This window comes from Canis lupus, chromosome 5 (genome assembly GCF_011100685.1).
Source record: "Canis lupus familiaris isolate Mischka breed German Shepherd chromosome 5, alternate assembly UU_Cfam_GSD_1.0, whole genome shotgun sequence".
In the NCBI taxonomy this organism is placed as follows: Eukaryota; Metazoa; Chordata; class Mammalia; order Carnivora; family Canidae; genus Canis; species Canis lupus.
Window position 1 is genome coordinate 83,238,338 of NC_049226.1, and position 16,097 is coordinate 83,254,434.

Here is a 16,097-nt window from a genome sequence, read left to right on the forward strand (position 1 = left end):
TGGATCATGTTTAACTACACACTTGGCCATCGTCTGACAGCCAAATATCAGTGGGCCTGGCGTGGTACAGCTGGAAGAGCTGCACACAGCTCGGGTCAGCGTGAGCTGCGCAGGGCAGGTCCTGCCCAGACACCCTGTAGACGGCTGACGTGTCTGAGGACTAACCGGTGCCTGTGTTTTGTAGATATTTGGCTTCTTGGCAACCGCGGTGTATGCGGTGAACACATTCCTGGCAGTGCAGAAGTGGAGGGTCAGTGTCCACCAGCAGAGCGCCAGTGACTACATCCGAGCACGCACAGAGTCCAGAGATGTGGACGGTCGCCCCGAGATCCAGCGCCTGGACACATGAGCACCTGCCGGAGCCCTCCTCCCTCTCCTCATGCCCATCCTTTCAACCAAGTTTTCTTTCCCTCATCACGTCAGATTTTCCTGTGATTAAGTTGAATTTTGTCCTCTTTGGTAAAAGTTCATTCTGGGAAAGTTTTTCAGAGTGGCCCTGGTGGCGGGTCCGTGAGGCAGGGAGCCCCCTGTACCCCGCTGTTCAGACAGAGGCGGGCGGGAGAGGCCTGCAGATTGCCCAGCATTTGGTGGCTGTGGGGGCAGCTGGCCTTCCTGGCTGCCGCGTCTCTTCTAGTCTTCACTGTCCCCAAGCACAGGCTTCACATCTGACTCTGAGCCACCCTGTCATGTGTTTTTGTGACAAGTCAAGAATTTGGATTAATGGGAGCTGCCGGGAGGGGTAAAAAATCAAGGAATGAGCAGTCAGCAGCGATCACTGGGCAGGCCCCCCGCAAGCCCCAGGGCGACGTGTCGTCTTGCTGCCTGGACCTTCCCCTGCTCCTCGTCCTCCAGGCCTGGGGCATCGCAACAGCAGCACAGGCCCGGAACGCCGCGTGAGATGCTGAGTGTTTGGCAACCGGCGTGCTGGTGGAGCTGTTTGCTGGGTCTGGATGTTATGGGGCTGGGAAGAGCTGCTGTCCTCTTGGGGCGGCTTGGCAGGACTGCTGCCAGGTGGGAAGGTTGCCTTTTGTTTCCTACCCTGCTGAGACAACACATCCTCACTCGATGGCTCTTCAAATGCATCACCTCCCCGAATCCCACATTCTTCTCCAGGAATATGGGACCACCTTGTTTTCCAGCTTTCTACCCACCCTTACTACTTGGAGGCCAAATTGCAGACTTCCTGCAATTTTACCTTCTCAGGTAAAAGCCACACAAAAAATACAATCCATTCCAGCAGCCAGAATGCTTGCCCGTTTGCTGGCTTCGTGGACCACAGGTCGGGACACACCTCTCCTTTAGGGATGTGTGCTAAGTGTTGAATGCCTGAGGACAGCTCTAAAGTGATTCTGAGTAGGTTTGTCCAGGATTTGAAAATACTTGAATTTCCACCACGACACATCCTTTCACTGATGTTTCGGGAGGCACAGATTGTAGCTTTTGTGTGCCTCAGGGTCATAGCTATGAACATGGATCTTGGAAGTTTTGGGGAAAGATTGTAGTTCTGTGAGGTTTCGAATGGATGCTTGAGAACGTGAAGGTTATGTGGTGGACATGTTAAACGAGCCCCTGTGATGCTGTAGTGTTTTTGTTCTTTGCATTTTTCCTGTGGGAGACCAATTGTGTCTTTCATGGGAAAAATGTTTTAAGTTGTGGGGTTTTCGCTCTCTGAACTGTTGTTAATGTTTACAAACCTCCTTCTTGCTCTGCTATTCTGTGTTCAGCTGTCCCCAGGGAGGAAACCCGTCCTGCTGGGGGAACGAGTCTGCAGCCCAGGGGATCCCCCAGAACCTCGCCTAGTGGTGGCTGATGGCAGCTGCAGCCGGGCACCGTCGGGGCAGAGATCGTGAGTGTGTGTGGGGCGCAGTGTGGCTGGGAAAACATCCGGCCCCCCGTGCGTGGCATCGCCCGCTTTGTGGAAGAGAGCGTCTGATTTCCCAGGGCAGGTAGCCCTGCTAGGCGGGTGAATCCGTGTCTGAAGGGTTGGGGTGACGGCCTAGCCCCCTGGACCAGCCCTTTGGTACCATCTCAATTCTGCTGTGGTTCCTTCTGGGGGTAGCAGCCCCGGTGGCAGGTGCGAGCTCCTGTCTGCGTCAGGGGCGGCGGGCTGGTGGGCTGCAGGTGCAGAGCCCCGCTGGTCTGGTGGTCACCCCCCCCCCCACTGCTTCCACACCGGTCCGATTGAGCCCCCTCCCGTGTGTGTTGCGAGGCAGCACAAATCATGCTTCGCAGACTTAGCGTATGTAGTGACTTCTGAGGAGATTGTGACATCTAGATTTTATATCTGTTCATTTTATGTATTTATTTTGCATTTGCTGAGTGTGTCTGCATAGTCCAAAATGGGCTCATCTCCCTCTGAGAGTTCGTTAGAAACAGGGTCACAAAGACTCAAGCTTGCATTCAGCGGGGCCCACATGGAAGGACCACCCTGAACTTTATCAGAAATCTGCTGGGAATCATGTTACTTGGCCTCAATAAAAAGCCGCCTTTGAAGTGAGATTGAAAAAAAGAATACCACTCAGGCAGGATTGTTGCCCAAGTTTTCCCAAGTCACTGCAATAAAACCAGTTTATCATCTGGTGAAAAAGGGCCTATTGGTCTCCTGAGGATGTGTTGAAAGCTGCAAGAAAGGGTTCTGAAGCCCATCTAAACTGCAAATGCTTACAGGTGATAAAAAGTGATGGCACTTTGTGCCACAGAGCGACTCGGAGTCAATTTGCATCGTAGTGTTAGAATCTTTGGAATTATTTATGTCCCTGTAACTATTTAATATCCTTTGTGCCATGAGCCTCCCCCATGGTTTTTGTAAATATATTTCTGTATATTTAATTAGCTCCCAGTACAACCAGCAGCGGCCAGGCCCATTCTCTAGCTCTCTAATCCGGGTGAGGCAGATGCACGGCAGTGTGGTGGTGAGCACTCGTGGAGGGCTGTCTAGGGCGAGTGTGGCAACACTTGCATTTTCCTTGTGTTGCCTCTGTGTACAAACAAGACAATCTAGACTTAGTGGGGGCTTAACAGGATTTTTTTTCCCCCCAAATTGAAGGAAGCTTGTTTGTACATTTAATAGTTCCACTATGGATCATATCCATTTGGTTTGGGGGCATTTTAAGGCTGAGGCAGTCATAGTGTTTATCAATTTTCTGGTAGGATGATGCTGGCTTTCATAGTTGGTACCAAACTTGATGGGAACTGCAGTCGTTGTGTAAATTGGAATTTGCTCCTGGAGACTGTATGGTTGAAACCCTCAAGCATTTGGTGGAACCTCTAGTGGTTTTAGATGGATGCAAACACTGACGTCTTCAGAGAAAGTTGATCTTGGCACAGATTTGGGTGATGTGGTATTTTTTTTTCCCCTCTGATTCTCCTGCATCTTCCTTTCTCACTGCTGAAGGCATGGAGGGAGAGGTCTGTCCCTTTCAAACAGAGAGATTACAGTCATGGGGGCCTAAAGATGCTCGCTGGCCTCAGAGAGAGCCAGGGAAGGATGAAGCCAGTCACAGATTAAAACCTCATAGAAGTTTGATTTAAAGTATTTTATTTCAGATTTTTACTCTGTGCAGCAACACTTGTCTAAGAGATTACTTTCGCCTGGCAAAAGAGGGATGTAGTAGCCTGTCCAGTCCCAGCGCCAAGGCCTCCTGGGCACCTGGAGCTGAAGTGCCAGTCTGGGCAGAGCCTGGCCAGCCCTGGGGAAGGCAGTTGGGACCCAGCCTGGCTCTGAGGGCTGGGCTCTGGGAGGCGGACCACACCCCGAGTCCTCAGGGCACCATGACTCCCCTGGGACGAAGGCTCTTGCCCACGGGTAGGCGTGAAGTGTATCCAATGTGTTGGATGCTTCTGCTCAGAGCTTTGGACTCTGTTGAAAACATGTCTACTCTTCTAAAGCCTGCAGCTTCATCTGCTTTTCTTTGATGCTTTCCTAGTGATTGAGACTTTGGTTAAGCCACAGGCAGTCTCTTGAGGAGAGAAAGCACGTAACTCTGTCTGCACATGTATGCAAATCCGTGCTCCTGACAGCAAAGCCTGGAGTAGCGCCTCCGTGTGTCATGTCCTCCGTGTGGCCCCAGCTCACCTTTTCTTGCAGATACTCCTGTGCTATTTTAGGAGAAATAAAATATTTCTCAAAATATTTGGTTCTCAAATATTTGGGTTCTCAAAACTGGCCCTCACAGATCAATAGTGTGTGGAGGCAGTGTGTGGCCAGTTTGGTGATTCTGGAAGGCAGTGATGATTTAAGTGGTCCCCTTGTGTCTCTGTGTTCAAAACCAAGCAACCATGAAGTTGTGTCACCACTGCTTGATTGTCTTTTTCTCCATATTTTGCTTATACAGGAAAATAATGACATTAAACAGGTAGCAAAAGGCAAAAGGCAAAAAAAAAAAACACAAAAAACAAAAAACAGCAGCACTTTCTAGGCTGAAGGCTATTGCCAATTAATTCTCTTTAGCAAAATAAAAAGGTGCTTCTTGCCCAGGCACTGCCATTAACTCGTTTGCCACCTTAGGGAGACGCAGACATAACGCCACCTTCCTTGAACTTTGCAAACCTTCCTGGCTTTTTATAAAATCTCGTGTTTCTTCTCTCCTCAGCAGATACTTCTGAGATCATTAAGAACTGTCTGGTTGAAAAGGTAATTTGAAATATTTGACCTTCTACATTGCTTTTATTTAGAAACCAATCTCTGACAGAAAACACCCTCAATATGTTAAATCTGGAACTTTCTTCTGAAAAGGAATGTTCTGGGTTGACTTTTCTTCACACCAGTAGATGGCATTTATATACTCTTAGACTGGAAACAGAGGAATGGGTCCTGATGTGTTTTCCCTTCTCTGGTCTGGATCATGTTTTTATTTCATTTGGATTTAATTTCTCAACCTTGGGGATTTTTCCCCCCTCTCTAGTTTTTCTTATTCCTAAACAGTAAAGAAAAAAGTTACCTACAAGTACGCTGAGCTTGAATCAATGGCAACTTGCCTAGAATAAAATTCAGCTTATGGATTCTTGAATAGTACATCTTTTTCATAGAGTTAGCTTGTTGTCTGCATTTTTATGCCAAGACTTCAATTCAGGTTACTGCTTATCTAGACACCTGTGAGTGGCATGTTTTCTTTGGGATGCATCGTACACAGAGGCCAGAGAGCCTTCAGTAAGGGGTTAGTAGCCTGGACTGTAGTGCGCTATCAGAACTTTTATGGTTCTAATTTAGAGTAGGAACTTCTCAAAGGACCTTGATCAGCTTTGTTGATGGGATCAGGGCGAGGCTGGAAGTTTCTTTTCCTAATTGTGCCTCAGAGGATAGAAAGTAGGACACGGTTGATTCGGGTGATGGTTTGTATGGGACTTGGTAATAGTCTGAACCTGTCAAATCTGAGAAACCCCAGTAGGAAGCACCCCATTTTACCAGGACACGAGGACAGTGTGGGGACCTGATGTGCATGCCAGGCAGGGCCAGTCTGACGGCTGCCTCCCTCTGTGGGCCATTTTGCTTTCTTGCCTTTTCCAGAATCGGTTTTGCAAGTTTTGAGATCCTGTTCCCTTCTCTGCAGAAGCGAGGAAGGCAAATAATCAGGGCTTGAAGGGAGAACTGGTTGGTCCAAGGGCCGGCCCCCCCGGGGAGGACGCAGGCAGGAGGCCTGATGCACCTCCAAGCTGGCCCCGGCCCACACCGGGGCTGCCTACTTCCAGCGCTTTCACTCTGTAATCCATTTTAAAAATGAGCTTTCAGATCCTGCCTCATGATGAAACTAACGTATGTGGATAAAACCAGTGCTTTTAATAACTTGATTTTGATATGGTTCCCACTGAAAGAATGTAGGGATCGAAACTATTTGTATATGTCGAGATTTGTAGGGGTTCAGGAACCCGTGGCAAAAACACTTAACTATTTATTATAGGTATGACTGTATGTTTTTTCCCCCAAAACAGGTAATTCTGTCTTTGTATATTTTAAGACAAATAAGAATTGCTTCACCTTCGGTGCCTTCTGTGCGTGAGTCACACAAACACTTGTCAATCATGGAATTGAAAAAAAGATGTACATTTAGTTAAACCAGATGACACTATTTTTGTAGCATGATTTTAGATTGTGTCCTTTTAATATTGCTTTTAGCAATGATGGTTTTGAGGTTTGGCCATTATCCCTTTTAGACTTCGTTACATATTTTGAAAAAATTAAAGAAACAATACCCACCTTGGCTATTCCTGCCTCCTCTCTGCTGCTTTCTCCCCAATGATTTGTTTCTGCTTATTTCAACAGTCTGAGAGTAAGAGTATATTTCTGTGAAATAATTATGAATCCGTATAACTGCATTTGGCATTTTTAAACCACTTGGTCACTTGGAGCCACCGCTCACCTCAAACAGAAAGAGGAAAGTGGTTTCATAAAAAAGAATGGACGTCCGCGGTGCCCTGACCTCCCCCCTCTCTGGGGTGGAGATGGTGCAGAGCCCCCGTGTCGCAACCCCGGTGTCCTGGCCTGGCGAGGGCGGTCCTGGGCCTGGCGTCTGCGGACGGCTCAGGCCACCCCCGGCCCTGCGTCCCCCTCCGCCCGCTGGCCTCCTCAGATCTCACATGGGCTCGGTGCCCCTTTCTGGCTTTCTGCCTGGACAAAATAGGTGCCCTGCTGTGCGGAGCCCCATGAAGTCGAGACCCAGCTAACCCGCTAGCTGCTCCTTTGGCTTTCCCACCCCTGTAGGACGCGAGTTCTGTCTGGTCAAGAAAAATCTCGAGTAAACTAGCTGAGCCGTTGCAAAGTGAAGGAATGGATTTACTGAAACATGATATTACAGCTCCTCTTTTGTCCTTTGGAAGGGTCAGACTACGTAATTATTTTAACGAAGGAAGTCAAGTCAGATGGCTGGTAACTGCAGTGATTCTTCACTGGTACTTGGCCCAGTGGCACTTCTGGGGGGCGACGTTAATTTAACAACTATGACATTTTGCTTCTGAAAAGTCTATTTCCTTTACTAGTTTGGACACAGCTGTGGGGCATTCGGAAGGATGCCACTTGGCACGCATTGGTTTATGCTGCTGGGGCGGGGGGGGGGGGGTGTCTCCCGGCTTCTCGAACCCTGGCTCGTGGGTTGGACTCTGTCCACGTGGAGCAGGTCTGGGGCCCCAGAGCCTTTGCCCCCGGTGGTTTGTCCCTGACAGCAGACAAAGCCTCACATTGCCCTCGGTTTTGCCCCTTTGTTTCTTTTGAAGGACCTATTTTTCATGGTACTTGTGCTGATTGTTTTCATAGTGTTCAAATCTGTATTTTTGTATGTAGAGGGAAATAATTTTCTCAACACTAATCGCTAATAAATATTGTACTAAATTGTCATGAAGGAATTGTTTAATAAATGGACACATAAAAGTGGCATCGTCTCCTTCTTGGCCCCCACTTCCTTCCGCCGCCTGGAAGGCTGAACGCAGCCCGCGTCCGTGAGGGCGGCCGGGGTCGGGCTGTCAGGCTGCGTGGAGCAGAACCCCGCCGTGTACCCCGCGCCTCTGCACGCTCCGCTGTCCCGCAGGTTTTCGAATGTGCACGAGAGTTGGGGCAGAGCGCCTGGGCCGTTTGCACGGAGCCCCGGCGTCCTCCCGGGCTTCAAGCCCGAGGCCCCCGTGCGACCAGCGCCCGACCACGAGCGCCCCGGGTTCCGGCTGCCTCAGGGGGGCCGTGGACTGTGATCCTGACACCCCAGTGAGAGGCTCCCGGGCCCCTCAGAGGGGCTCCGGGGACCGGGCAAGTCCCCGAACCTTCTGTTAGTTTCCTGGGCCGTGACACGGGGTTGTGTGAGGAGCGGGTGCTCCCGTGCGGCAGACGCTCGGGGTGCCTGGGTGGCACAAGCGCGCGGCCGCTGAACCGGAGCGGTGGGGACGCCCGGCGGACAGGGCCGCTCTGCGCAGCAGGCCTGGAGCGCGCTGCCTGGGGCTGAGGGTTCTCAGACACGTACACTGCAAGCACATAGTCTGGTTTAATCCACTGTGGCTTTTACATGCAAGAGACGAACAAAGGTCACAGATGCCCAAGACACGGGGCCAGGTGAGGCCTTTTGGGTCACAGAAAGTGTCATGTAAAAAACTACTTTTGTGTAAAAAAAAAACAAAATTACATAAAGTTACAAAATCCCGTTGAACATACACACACAGCACACGTCCTTGGGGGCACACAGAAGGCACATCGGGCCCCTTGCCTGCCGGGGGGCCCCGGGGAAAGAGGGTGCGGCCGGGCCTGCCGGGCCACCCAGAAGGCTGTCAGCGAGTTCACGGTTAGGCACGCGGGTCTGCGCCCCGGTGAGCCAACCTACAGCTGCCCCGTCCCCGAGATGTGGCTCCGGAGCGTGACAGGCGCCTGTTAGGGGTGCCGTGGGAGCAAAGGTCGGTTTTCTCCCTGTTGCAAAGTAAAGCGGGAACTGGTGCTCCCTGAAGGAACCCTCGGAAGGATGGTTCTCGACAAAGTGCCTGGCACGAGTGGGACACCAAATGCAAACGAGAATCCTTGGGGCCCAGCAGGTTGGCCTGGGGTGGCTTCTAGTGCGCCCCCCCCCCCCCCCCCCCGGTGCTCCCTGCGACGGAGGTGCAGGCTCCATCCGCTCTGTCCCCTTGTGCTTATTTTTGGCAGAGCGCTTACAAGGCTTCAGGTCCGTGGCAGACACGAGGACACATGGCCCGACGTGCACGACGCCCCGGGTGCCGCGTTTGGTGGCGCGTCGTGTGCCTGTCACCAGGCGGCCAGCAGCTCCCACTGCTGAAGGCCCCGCCTCCCTCCGACGCCCCTCAGTCGGAGTCAGAGTCGGAATTCTCTTCTGGAAGGAAGACAAAGGGGATGCTTGGCGGGAGTTTCTAGGCCCGGGTGCCCGGGGAGACCGGCTGGGTTTCCGGCTGGAGCCCCGGGCCGGGACCCCGCTTGGGCAGCCGCCGTCACCTCCAGGGTACGGCCACGCGGAGGGTGCCCACATGCCCTTGCTCTAGCCTCTCCCAGGTCTCCCTGGGCTGTTCTCCCCTGGGGGTGTCAGCGTGGCAAATCCGCACCCCAAACCCTGCCACAATTCAGCAGGGCACAGTGGGCACAGCCATTATTCTGGGACAAGAAAGTAAAATATGCTAGAAAATCAGGAATCCTCTCTTCAGCCACCTTAGAGTTTCAATCCCCTTGGCCCGAATCCTAATTTTATATGGTGATCAGACACATTTTATGATGTTCAGGGCCTACCTAAGGTGTGATTCAAGGGCTCCTAGAAGCCCAGCCCCCCAGAGTACTCTGTAGAGCCTTCTGCAGGAGGAACAGCATTCAAGTCGCTAACCCTCGCTCCAGCTGCAGTGCCAACTGCTATTTTCAGGGAGGGACCCCCCCTTCCCTGGCCAACCCCTGACTCTTGGAGCCCCAGTCAATCCTCATACTGTTGGGGTCACAGGTGAGCTCCGAGAGCCTCCAAACACCCTGACCCCCTAGCCCTGTGCCGAGGGCTAGACTGGTGGGATTTTGTGGTTTTGCTGTATTCATTCTAACACATGAGCTAGGAATCATTTTACCACCAAAAAAAAAAAATTTCTATCTCCAAATATTAAAGCCCACAATATTCAAACACATGTCTGCACTGCCACTCCCTACTTGCTGACTGGTTATCTTGAAGAACGCATGGCAGGCAACTGGTAGCAGCTCACAAAGGCCTGGGGAAAATGTCTAGGGACGTTAAACCTAGGGTTGGTCCAAGTCCAGGACGGGGAGAGAGGAGCCTCATATTTTTAGCAGAAGGATGGTTTCTGCTGGCTCATAAATCTGAGCTTGCTGGCGCCGTGGAGAAGGGTGGGAGCTTGGTTCTCTGGCCCCTGAGCCATGGGCCCGGGACGCTGGGCAGGTGTCGTGGGGGTTCAGGGGATGTGATCAGGGCAGGTGGCCACTTTGCAGCTCAGTGACTGGCTGCCTTGGGGGCTCATCCGGGAAGGTCCCACCGAGGAGGAGGTGCTAGGCCTGCCCTCAGCTTGCTTTTCCTGGAGAGGCAGAGGCCCTGGGAAGCCAGCTGGCTGCATGATCCGTGCCCCGTGAAGGGACGGGAGAAGCAGGCTGGGAGAACGCTTCCTGCCCTCCTGGGGGAGGACGCACTCCTCCAGCTTCACACTGGCCAAGTATCCCTGGGGGCGGAGGGAAGGGTCCCCAGCAATAGCCCTGGGTCGGCAAGCTGGGTCCCCGGGGAAAAGCGGGGTGGCCACCCACCTTCTGCCTTGTCGGCCGTGTTCTCTTCTGTGGAGTCCCCTTCTTTGAGGAATTTGGCCACGTCGTTAAAGATCAGGTAGAAATCAACGGCAAACACGATGGTGGCAAAGAAGCCGAACACCTGTGGGACGGGACAGGGCGCATGGCACCCATCACGGGGAGCTGGGAGTCTCTGGGCCGAGGGCCCGGGACAGGCAGGGAAGCCGCCGCCCCACTTGACCCGCTGAACAGGCGGGACGGACGAGCACAGCCGCCTCCCAGGACCGGCAAGTAGGAAACTGCACTGTGGCCTTGGTGGGCAAGCAGCCCCCCAAACCCGGGGCCCGCTGACACTCCGCTCAGGGACTCTGCAGTTGTGGAGACCTGCGTGCAAGCCCAAGGGCCTATGCAGGGACAGACTCTGCCCCAGACACTGAGTGTCCAAAGGGCATCTGGGGCTCCACCAGGGGTGGGGTGACCTTGAGGGGGCATCGCCGGGCAACCCCTTCCAGGGCTCAGGGGGCTACTCACCCCAGCTGCTTTGGAAGCCGCGTCTGAGTACTTGGCGACAGCCGTGATGGAGATGGCGAAGTAGATGAGAGCCGCAGTGACACAGCGCAGGAAGTCCTGGGGAGGCGGGGTGTGGTCACTGCCCTGGGCTCCCTGGACTGGGGCACAGCGGAGCCCAGAAAGGGCCAGGGCCTCGGAAGGGCAGCAGGTGGCAGGAACGGGGCTGGAACCGCCGTTCCCAGGGGACGATGAGCCTGGCAGGCTGGGCACTCCCCGGACCCGCAGCTCTGGCATCCCCCGGGCTCCCGGCCTGTCCTGGTCCCATCGCACTCCCTGACCCTTCTCCACCCGTTCCTGCCCCTGTCCGGGTGCCCCCGGAGGCTGCCCTGTGCCCGGTCCAAGTGGCCGTGCCCTGTCTGGTGGACAACAGGACGTGGGCCAGGCTGCAGCTTGCTCTGTGGCTTCGCCCACATGCAGGGCTCCCTTTTTGATGAGAAAGACATTGAAAACCCGGTCACCTGCCCCCGGCTGGCTCTCCGAAGGGCCTCGCTGTGCCACAGACTTGCGGCAGGTCCATTTACGTGTCCTGGTGTCTGCTCACCTGTCCCCAGACACGGGGACACAGAGTGCAGCTCATCAGGACGCGTACTGGTACGAAGTCACGAGACCAGGGTTCAATTGCAGCGTTTTTGTCCCTCCTCAGGCAGTTTGAGGTGGGGTTTTGAGGGCTCCCAGGTGACCAAGCAAGTTGCCAGATGGCTGAAGTCTGGCTAAGCCCTGCGAGCCCTCGGTTAGCCTGTCCTGCTCTGGTGGAAAGGGCTAGAATGCCCGCGGCTGGGAGCACCGGCGCCACCTGGTGGCCAGGGCCAGGACGCCGGCTGGGGTTCCCGGCGCGGGGAACGGGGGCTGCGAGGTGAGGCAGCCTGCGGGGGGGGGGCCGGGGGGGCACAGGGCCGCTGAGAGCCGCCGCCTGCAGCTGCACAGTACCCCCACGCTGAAGGGCGACGGCCCCAGCGCAGCCACCCCTCCGGCCGGGGACGCAGCCTCACCATCATGGGCCAGCACAAGCCCTGCCACTTGTCATTCAGCTGCATGGCATCAGCGAATAGGAAGTAGAGGGCCAGGAGGAACTCCAGCAGAGGCGCTGCCAGGAAGGCGGATGCCGAGGATGCCACATAGCAGACAAAGGTGATGAACGAGAGGCCCTGCAGGTGAGAAGGAAAGTCACACCCCTCGCACGCCCGCGCCCAGGGCTCTGCATCCAGGGACAGAGGCTGTGCCAGCAGGGGAGGTGACCCGCCCACGGTCCTGCAGCTGCCAGGATTGGAATCCGTCCCGGGCCACCCCCCTCCAAGTCCCAGCTCCCCACTTGCGCCCAGCCCCCCAGGAGGCTGCATCCCAGCCCCCACCCCCCCGCAGGCTCTCGGCAGAATCCATCCAACCCAGATGGGGCCCAACAGGGCAAATCAAACGTCTCAAAGGCGGCGCGCTGAGCAGGAACCAGTTTCAACAAATTACACCCAACGCCCAAGAATGTAAATTTTAGCTGAAACACAGCTTATGAATTTTGAACTTTAGTGACATGCGTGCTGAAGTGTTCGGAGTTGCAAGGTGCCCATGCGGGCAATTTATCCTGCATCAAACACTAAACCGCCCTGGTGCCCAGACAGATGCGTAAGATAAAGCAAATCCGACAACATGTTCACAACTGCGCGATCCAGGCGGTGGGTGTTGGGGCCTTACAGTGTAACTCTGAGTTTTTTACAGGTTTGCCAATTTCCCCAGGAGGAACAAGGCCTCCCGGGAGGGGAGTGTTCACTGAGGCTTCAGGCCCTGGGCCTACCGGCCCAGCCAGCCCTGCAGCCCTGCAGCACCCCCCCGCCCCGCCCAAGGGCCGGCTTCCGCACTCGATGGGTGGGCACCGATGCCCCACGATGCTGTGGCCCTGGGGGTGCCCGCTGCAGGGCAGGACAGACCAAGATGGGGGGCTGTCCCCTGGCCAGGGCCCGCTGAGGCTTGGGGCGGCCTCGCAGCCACCTGTGCACAGGTGCTGCTCACGGCCCACTTGGCAAACGAGAAACCGAGGTGCAGACAGTGAAGTGGCTGCCCAGCGCCCCGGGGGACAGGCATGTGGCCTCAGGGCTGGCTGACAAGTGGCCCTGCCCGAGTGTGGGCCGTCTTGCGTCCTGATTTGTCACTGTGGCTGAGTAGCTTGAGTGGGGCTCAGGGGGCCCCGCAGGGACTCCCGGGTGCCCCACAGGAAACACTGTGGCTGCTTAGACAAATGAGCCGCAGAGATCCCAGAGAGTCCCCAGGGCACCCGAATCTGTCTTGAACGAGCCCATGGGGGTAGCTGAGTTCAACTCAACAGATGGGAAATTGAGGCACAGAGAGGGGCCTCCAGGGAGAGCCAGGCCGTGGGACCCTGACCCAGCGCCGAGCCGGCTCCTGCTGTGCCTCCTCCACAGGGGCCCCTCTGCTGCCCTTCCCCTTCCTGTCCGCCACCCCCAAAGCCAGATTCTGAGGAGCCCCCTCCCACGCCTGCTCCCCCATTCCCTGACTCCTTGTGGCTGCTTCCTCCCCTTTCCTGTCCCTGTCAGCCTCCCCCTCTCAGGCCTGGAGCAGCCAGGGGTGACCAGCGTGGCTCCCCTGGGATCAGCCCTGAGCCGCTCTCCGCCCCCTACTCCTGTGAGCGCCTAGATCTGGATTCCTGACTCCTGTGGGCTGAGGGCCGCTGGGGCTTAAGGCTTCTCTGCAAAAGCGCTTCCCATCAACCTCTGGGCAGGGCCGGGGCCAACCAGAGGTGACCCCTGGAGTGTGGCCCGAATCGGGGGGCCTCACCTGGGGGTTGGGCAGGCCCCGGGCCGTGACCTCCAGGCTGACCCTAGGGGCAGGAGTGGCAGCCAGGTCCCGTCCTGCCAGCGCCAAGGGCAGGTCTGGGCCAGAAGCCTCGGATCTCACTGATGAGATCCCGCTCTCACCCTTGCTGTCACCCAGCCCTCGAGTGGCCCACCTGTCAGGTCCCCCAGGCTCCTGGCCTCAGCCTTCTTGTCCGCAAAGTGGGAATAACGACGGACTAGGAATCTCCCGAGGGCTCCTCCGCACCTCGCCCCCCTGCGCCGCCCCGCCCCGCCCCCTCCCTGCCCGAGGCCCAGCACCGGCCCCGCCGCGCGGAGTCCCCCAGACAAAGGCCTGTCGGGCGGGGGTGGGGGTTGCGGGCAGGAGGCAGGAGGCCGGAGGCCGGCGAGGCGGGGCGGGGCGGGGCGGGGCGGCGGGATCGCAGCGGGGAGGGCCGCGGAGGGGGATGAAGTCACCGCCGGGCCGCCCCCGGCCCCCGGCCCCCGGCCCCCGGGAGGGCTCTGCTCGCGCCCCCCGCCGTGCGTGCGGCCTCACCCGTCCCGGGGCCCTTCCCAGTCCCCCGGTTCCTCCCGGTTCCTCCCGGGCGCAGGCGGGGGCGGCGGGCCGGGGAGCGGGGAGGGCCGGGGTCGCGCCCCCGCCGCCCGCGAGCCGGCCCTGCTCGGCCCCGACGGCGCCCGCCCGCACTCACCGACTCGGCCAGCAGGAGGCGGCCTTTGCGCGAGCACAGGAAGGCGCGCGCGGGCAGGAGGGCGCGGAGCCCGGGCCCCGGGGCGCCGGCGGGGGGGCGGCGGGCGCGCGGCGGGGCGGCGGGGGCCGGGGCGGGCTCCTGGTCCGGGGTCCACATGGCGGCGGCCGCAGGGAGCCCGCCCGCGCCCGGGAGGGAAGCGGAAGCGCCGCGGCGCGGAGGGAGAGAAGCGAGGCGGGGGCGCGGGGCGCGGGGCGCACCCCCTCCCCTCCTCTCCCCGCCCCTCCCCCGCCCCTCCCGCCGCGGCCCCTCCTCCTGCCCCGCGCCCCGCGCCCCGCGCCCTCTTCCGCCCGCCTTCCTCCTCCTCCTCCCGCCCCGCCCCGCCCCGCGCCGCCTGGGCCTCCTCGCGCCCCCCGCCCGGCCCCCAGCCCCGCCCGGCGCCCCGAGGCCGCCTTTCGGCCGCCCCTGAACGCCCCGTCGGGGCCGCGTCCGCCCGCCTGGGCCTGGAGCGGGGTGTGCCCTCGCCGCGGCGTCGCCTCCTGCCCGCGTCCCCGCGCGCGTCCGGGGCCCGGGAGCCTCGGCGTCCGAGGGCGAACCCCGTCGGGGCCTCCTGCGCCTCGCACCGCGGCGCCGCCCCCTTCTCCCCGGGCCACGCCTCCCGCCTCCGGCCGCCCCAGGCTCCCCGGGCTCCCCCCACCCGGACGCCGCCGGGTGGCGCCTGGGCCCCGGGCGGGGCGCCGCCATCCACCCTTCCCGCCGGGATCCGAGACCGTGGGGTGCCCGCCCGCCCTCGCCCGCCCCATCGGTCCGGCCCCAAGGCCGGCACATCTTCGCCTCCTCGAGCTTTCTTTGTTTCTGCTCACGTGTCACCACCGCCAGGGCCTCCGCTGGGTCCCCGAGTCCCCCCCCACCCGCGCTGCTGTGACGGCGTCTTTAAGAGGCTGCTCTGCTTCCTCGTGCAGCCCAAGGAGGCTTAAGGTCTCCATCAGGATCATCTCCATCTCCCTTAGGCCTCAAACCTTGGGAGTTTCCATCTTGCCCGGAGTCTTGGTAGAGACACTAAAAACATAACCCCCTTGGTGTCCTCTGTCCCTGTGTCTCCCACTCACAGACCTTCTTACAGTTTCGTGAACAAACCATGCTCCCTTCCCACTATAGGGCCTTTGTGCCTACGGGGCCCCGCTTTCTGGAATGCTCTTCTCCACCTGGTTCTCTGATGAACTATTTATTTATTTATTTATTTATTTATTTATTTATTTATTTATTTATTTATTTATTTATATTATTTATTTATGATAGGCACACAGTGAGAGAGAGAGAGGCAGAGACACAGGCAGAGGGAGAAGCAGGCTCCATGCACCGGGAGCCCGACGTGGGACTCGATTCCGGGTCTCCAGGATCACGCCCTGGGCTGAAGGCAACACTAAACCGCTGAGCCACCAGGGCGTCCCTCTTTCTTTTTCATGAGAGACACAGAGAGAGAGGTAGAGACCCAGGCAGAGGGAGAAGCAGGCTCCATGCAGGGAGCCCGACGCGGGACTCGATTCTGGGGCCCCAGGATTACACCCTGGGCCGAAGGCGGCGCCAAACCGCTAAGCCACCTGGGCTGCCCAAACCCTCTGTATTCTTACCTTTCTTTCTTTCTTTCTTTCTTTCTTTCTTTCTTTCTTTCTTTCTTTCTTTCTTTCTTTCTTTCTTTCTTTCTTTCTTTCTTTTTTTTTTGATTTTATTTATTTATTTTATTTTGAGAGAGAGAGAGCCTGAGAGAGAGCACGAGTGGAGAGGAGGTGCAGAGGGAGGAGCAGACTCCCCACTGAGCAGAGAGCCTGCAATCCAGGGCTTGATCCCAAGGCTCTGGGATCA

General features: G+C 57.4%; 2 protein-coding genes across 3 annotated transcripts in view; one reads left to right on the forward strand and one right to left on the reverse strand.

Annotated features, from left to right (window-relative positions):
• CMTM4 (CKLF like MARVEL transmembrane domain containing 4) overlaps nt 1-7,364 on the forward strand; it is a 72,007-nt gene extending 64,643 nt beyond the window's left edge. For both annotated transcript variants that reach the window (XM_038538770.1, XM_038538771.1), the window contains exon 4: nt 185-7,364. In XM_038538770.1, coding sequence (XP_038394698.1) covers nt 185-349 — 165 coding nt within the window. In that variant the 3' untranslated portion in view covers nt 350-7,364. The remainder of the gene's footprint in view (nt 1-184) is intronic.
• Nucleotides 7,365-7,939: 575 nt separating this feature from the next.
• CMTM3 (CKLF like MARVEL transmembrane domain containing 3) lies at nt 7,940-14,331 on the reverse strand. Its single transcript, XM_038538772.1, has 5 exons — nt 14,238-14,331; nt 11,740-11,895; nt 10,712-10,807; nt 10,202-10,322; nt 7,940-8,792 (listed from the first exon to the last, which is right to left on the reverse strand). Exons 2-5 carry the CDS (start codon nt 11,782-11,784, stop codon nt 8,764-8,766), a joined length of 291 nt encoding a protein of 96 aa, XP_038394700.1. The 5' UTR covers nt 11,785-11,895; nt 14,238-14,331; the 3' UTR covers nt 7,940-8,763.
• Nucleotides 14,332-16,097: the final 1,766 nt, after the last annotated feature.

What these genes read in the sequence shown, in the direction of transcription:
- CMTM3 (XM_038538772.1), bottom strand. Translation starts at nt 11,784, where the DNA reads ATGCAGCTGAATGACAAGTGGCAGGGCTTGTGCTGGCCCATGATG. An exon ending in CGGCTTCCAAAGCAGCTGGG is followed by an intron (nt 10,323 to 10,711) that starts GTGAGTAGCCCC and finishes CCCGTCCCACAG; the next exon opens with GTGTTCGGCTTCTTTGCCAC. An exon ending in CACGGCCGACAAGGCAGAAG is followed by an intron (nt 8,793 to 10,201) that starts GTGGGTGGCCAC and finishes TCTTCCTTCCAG; the next exon opens with AAGAGAATTCCGACTCTGAC.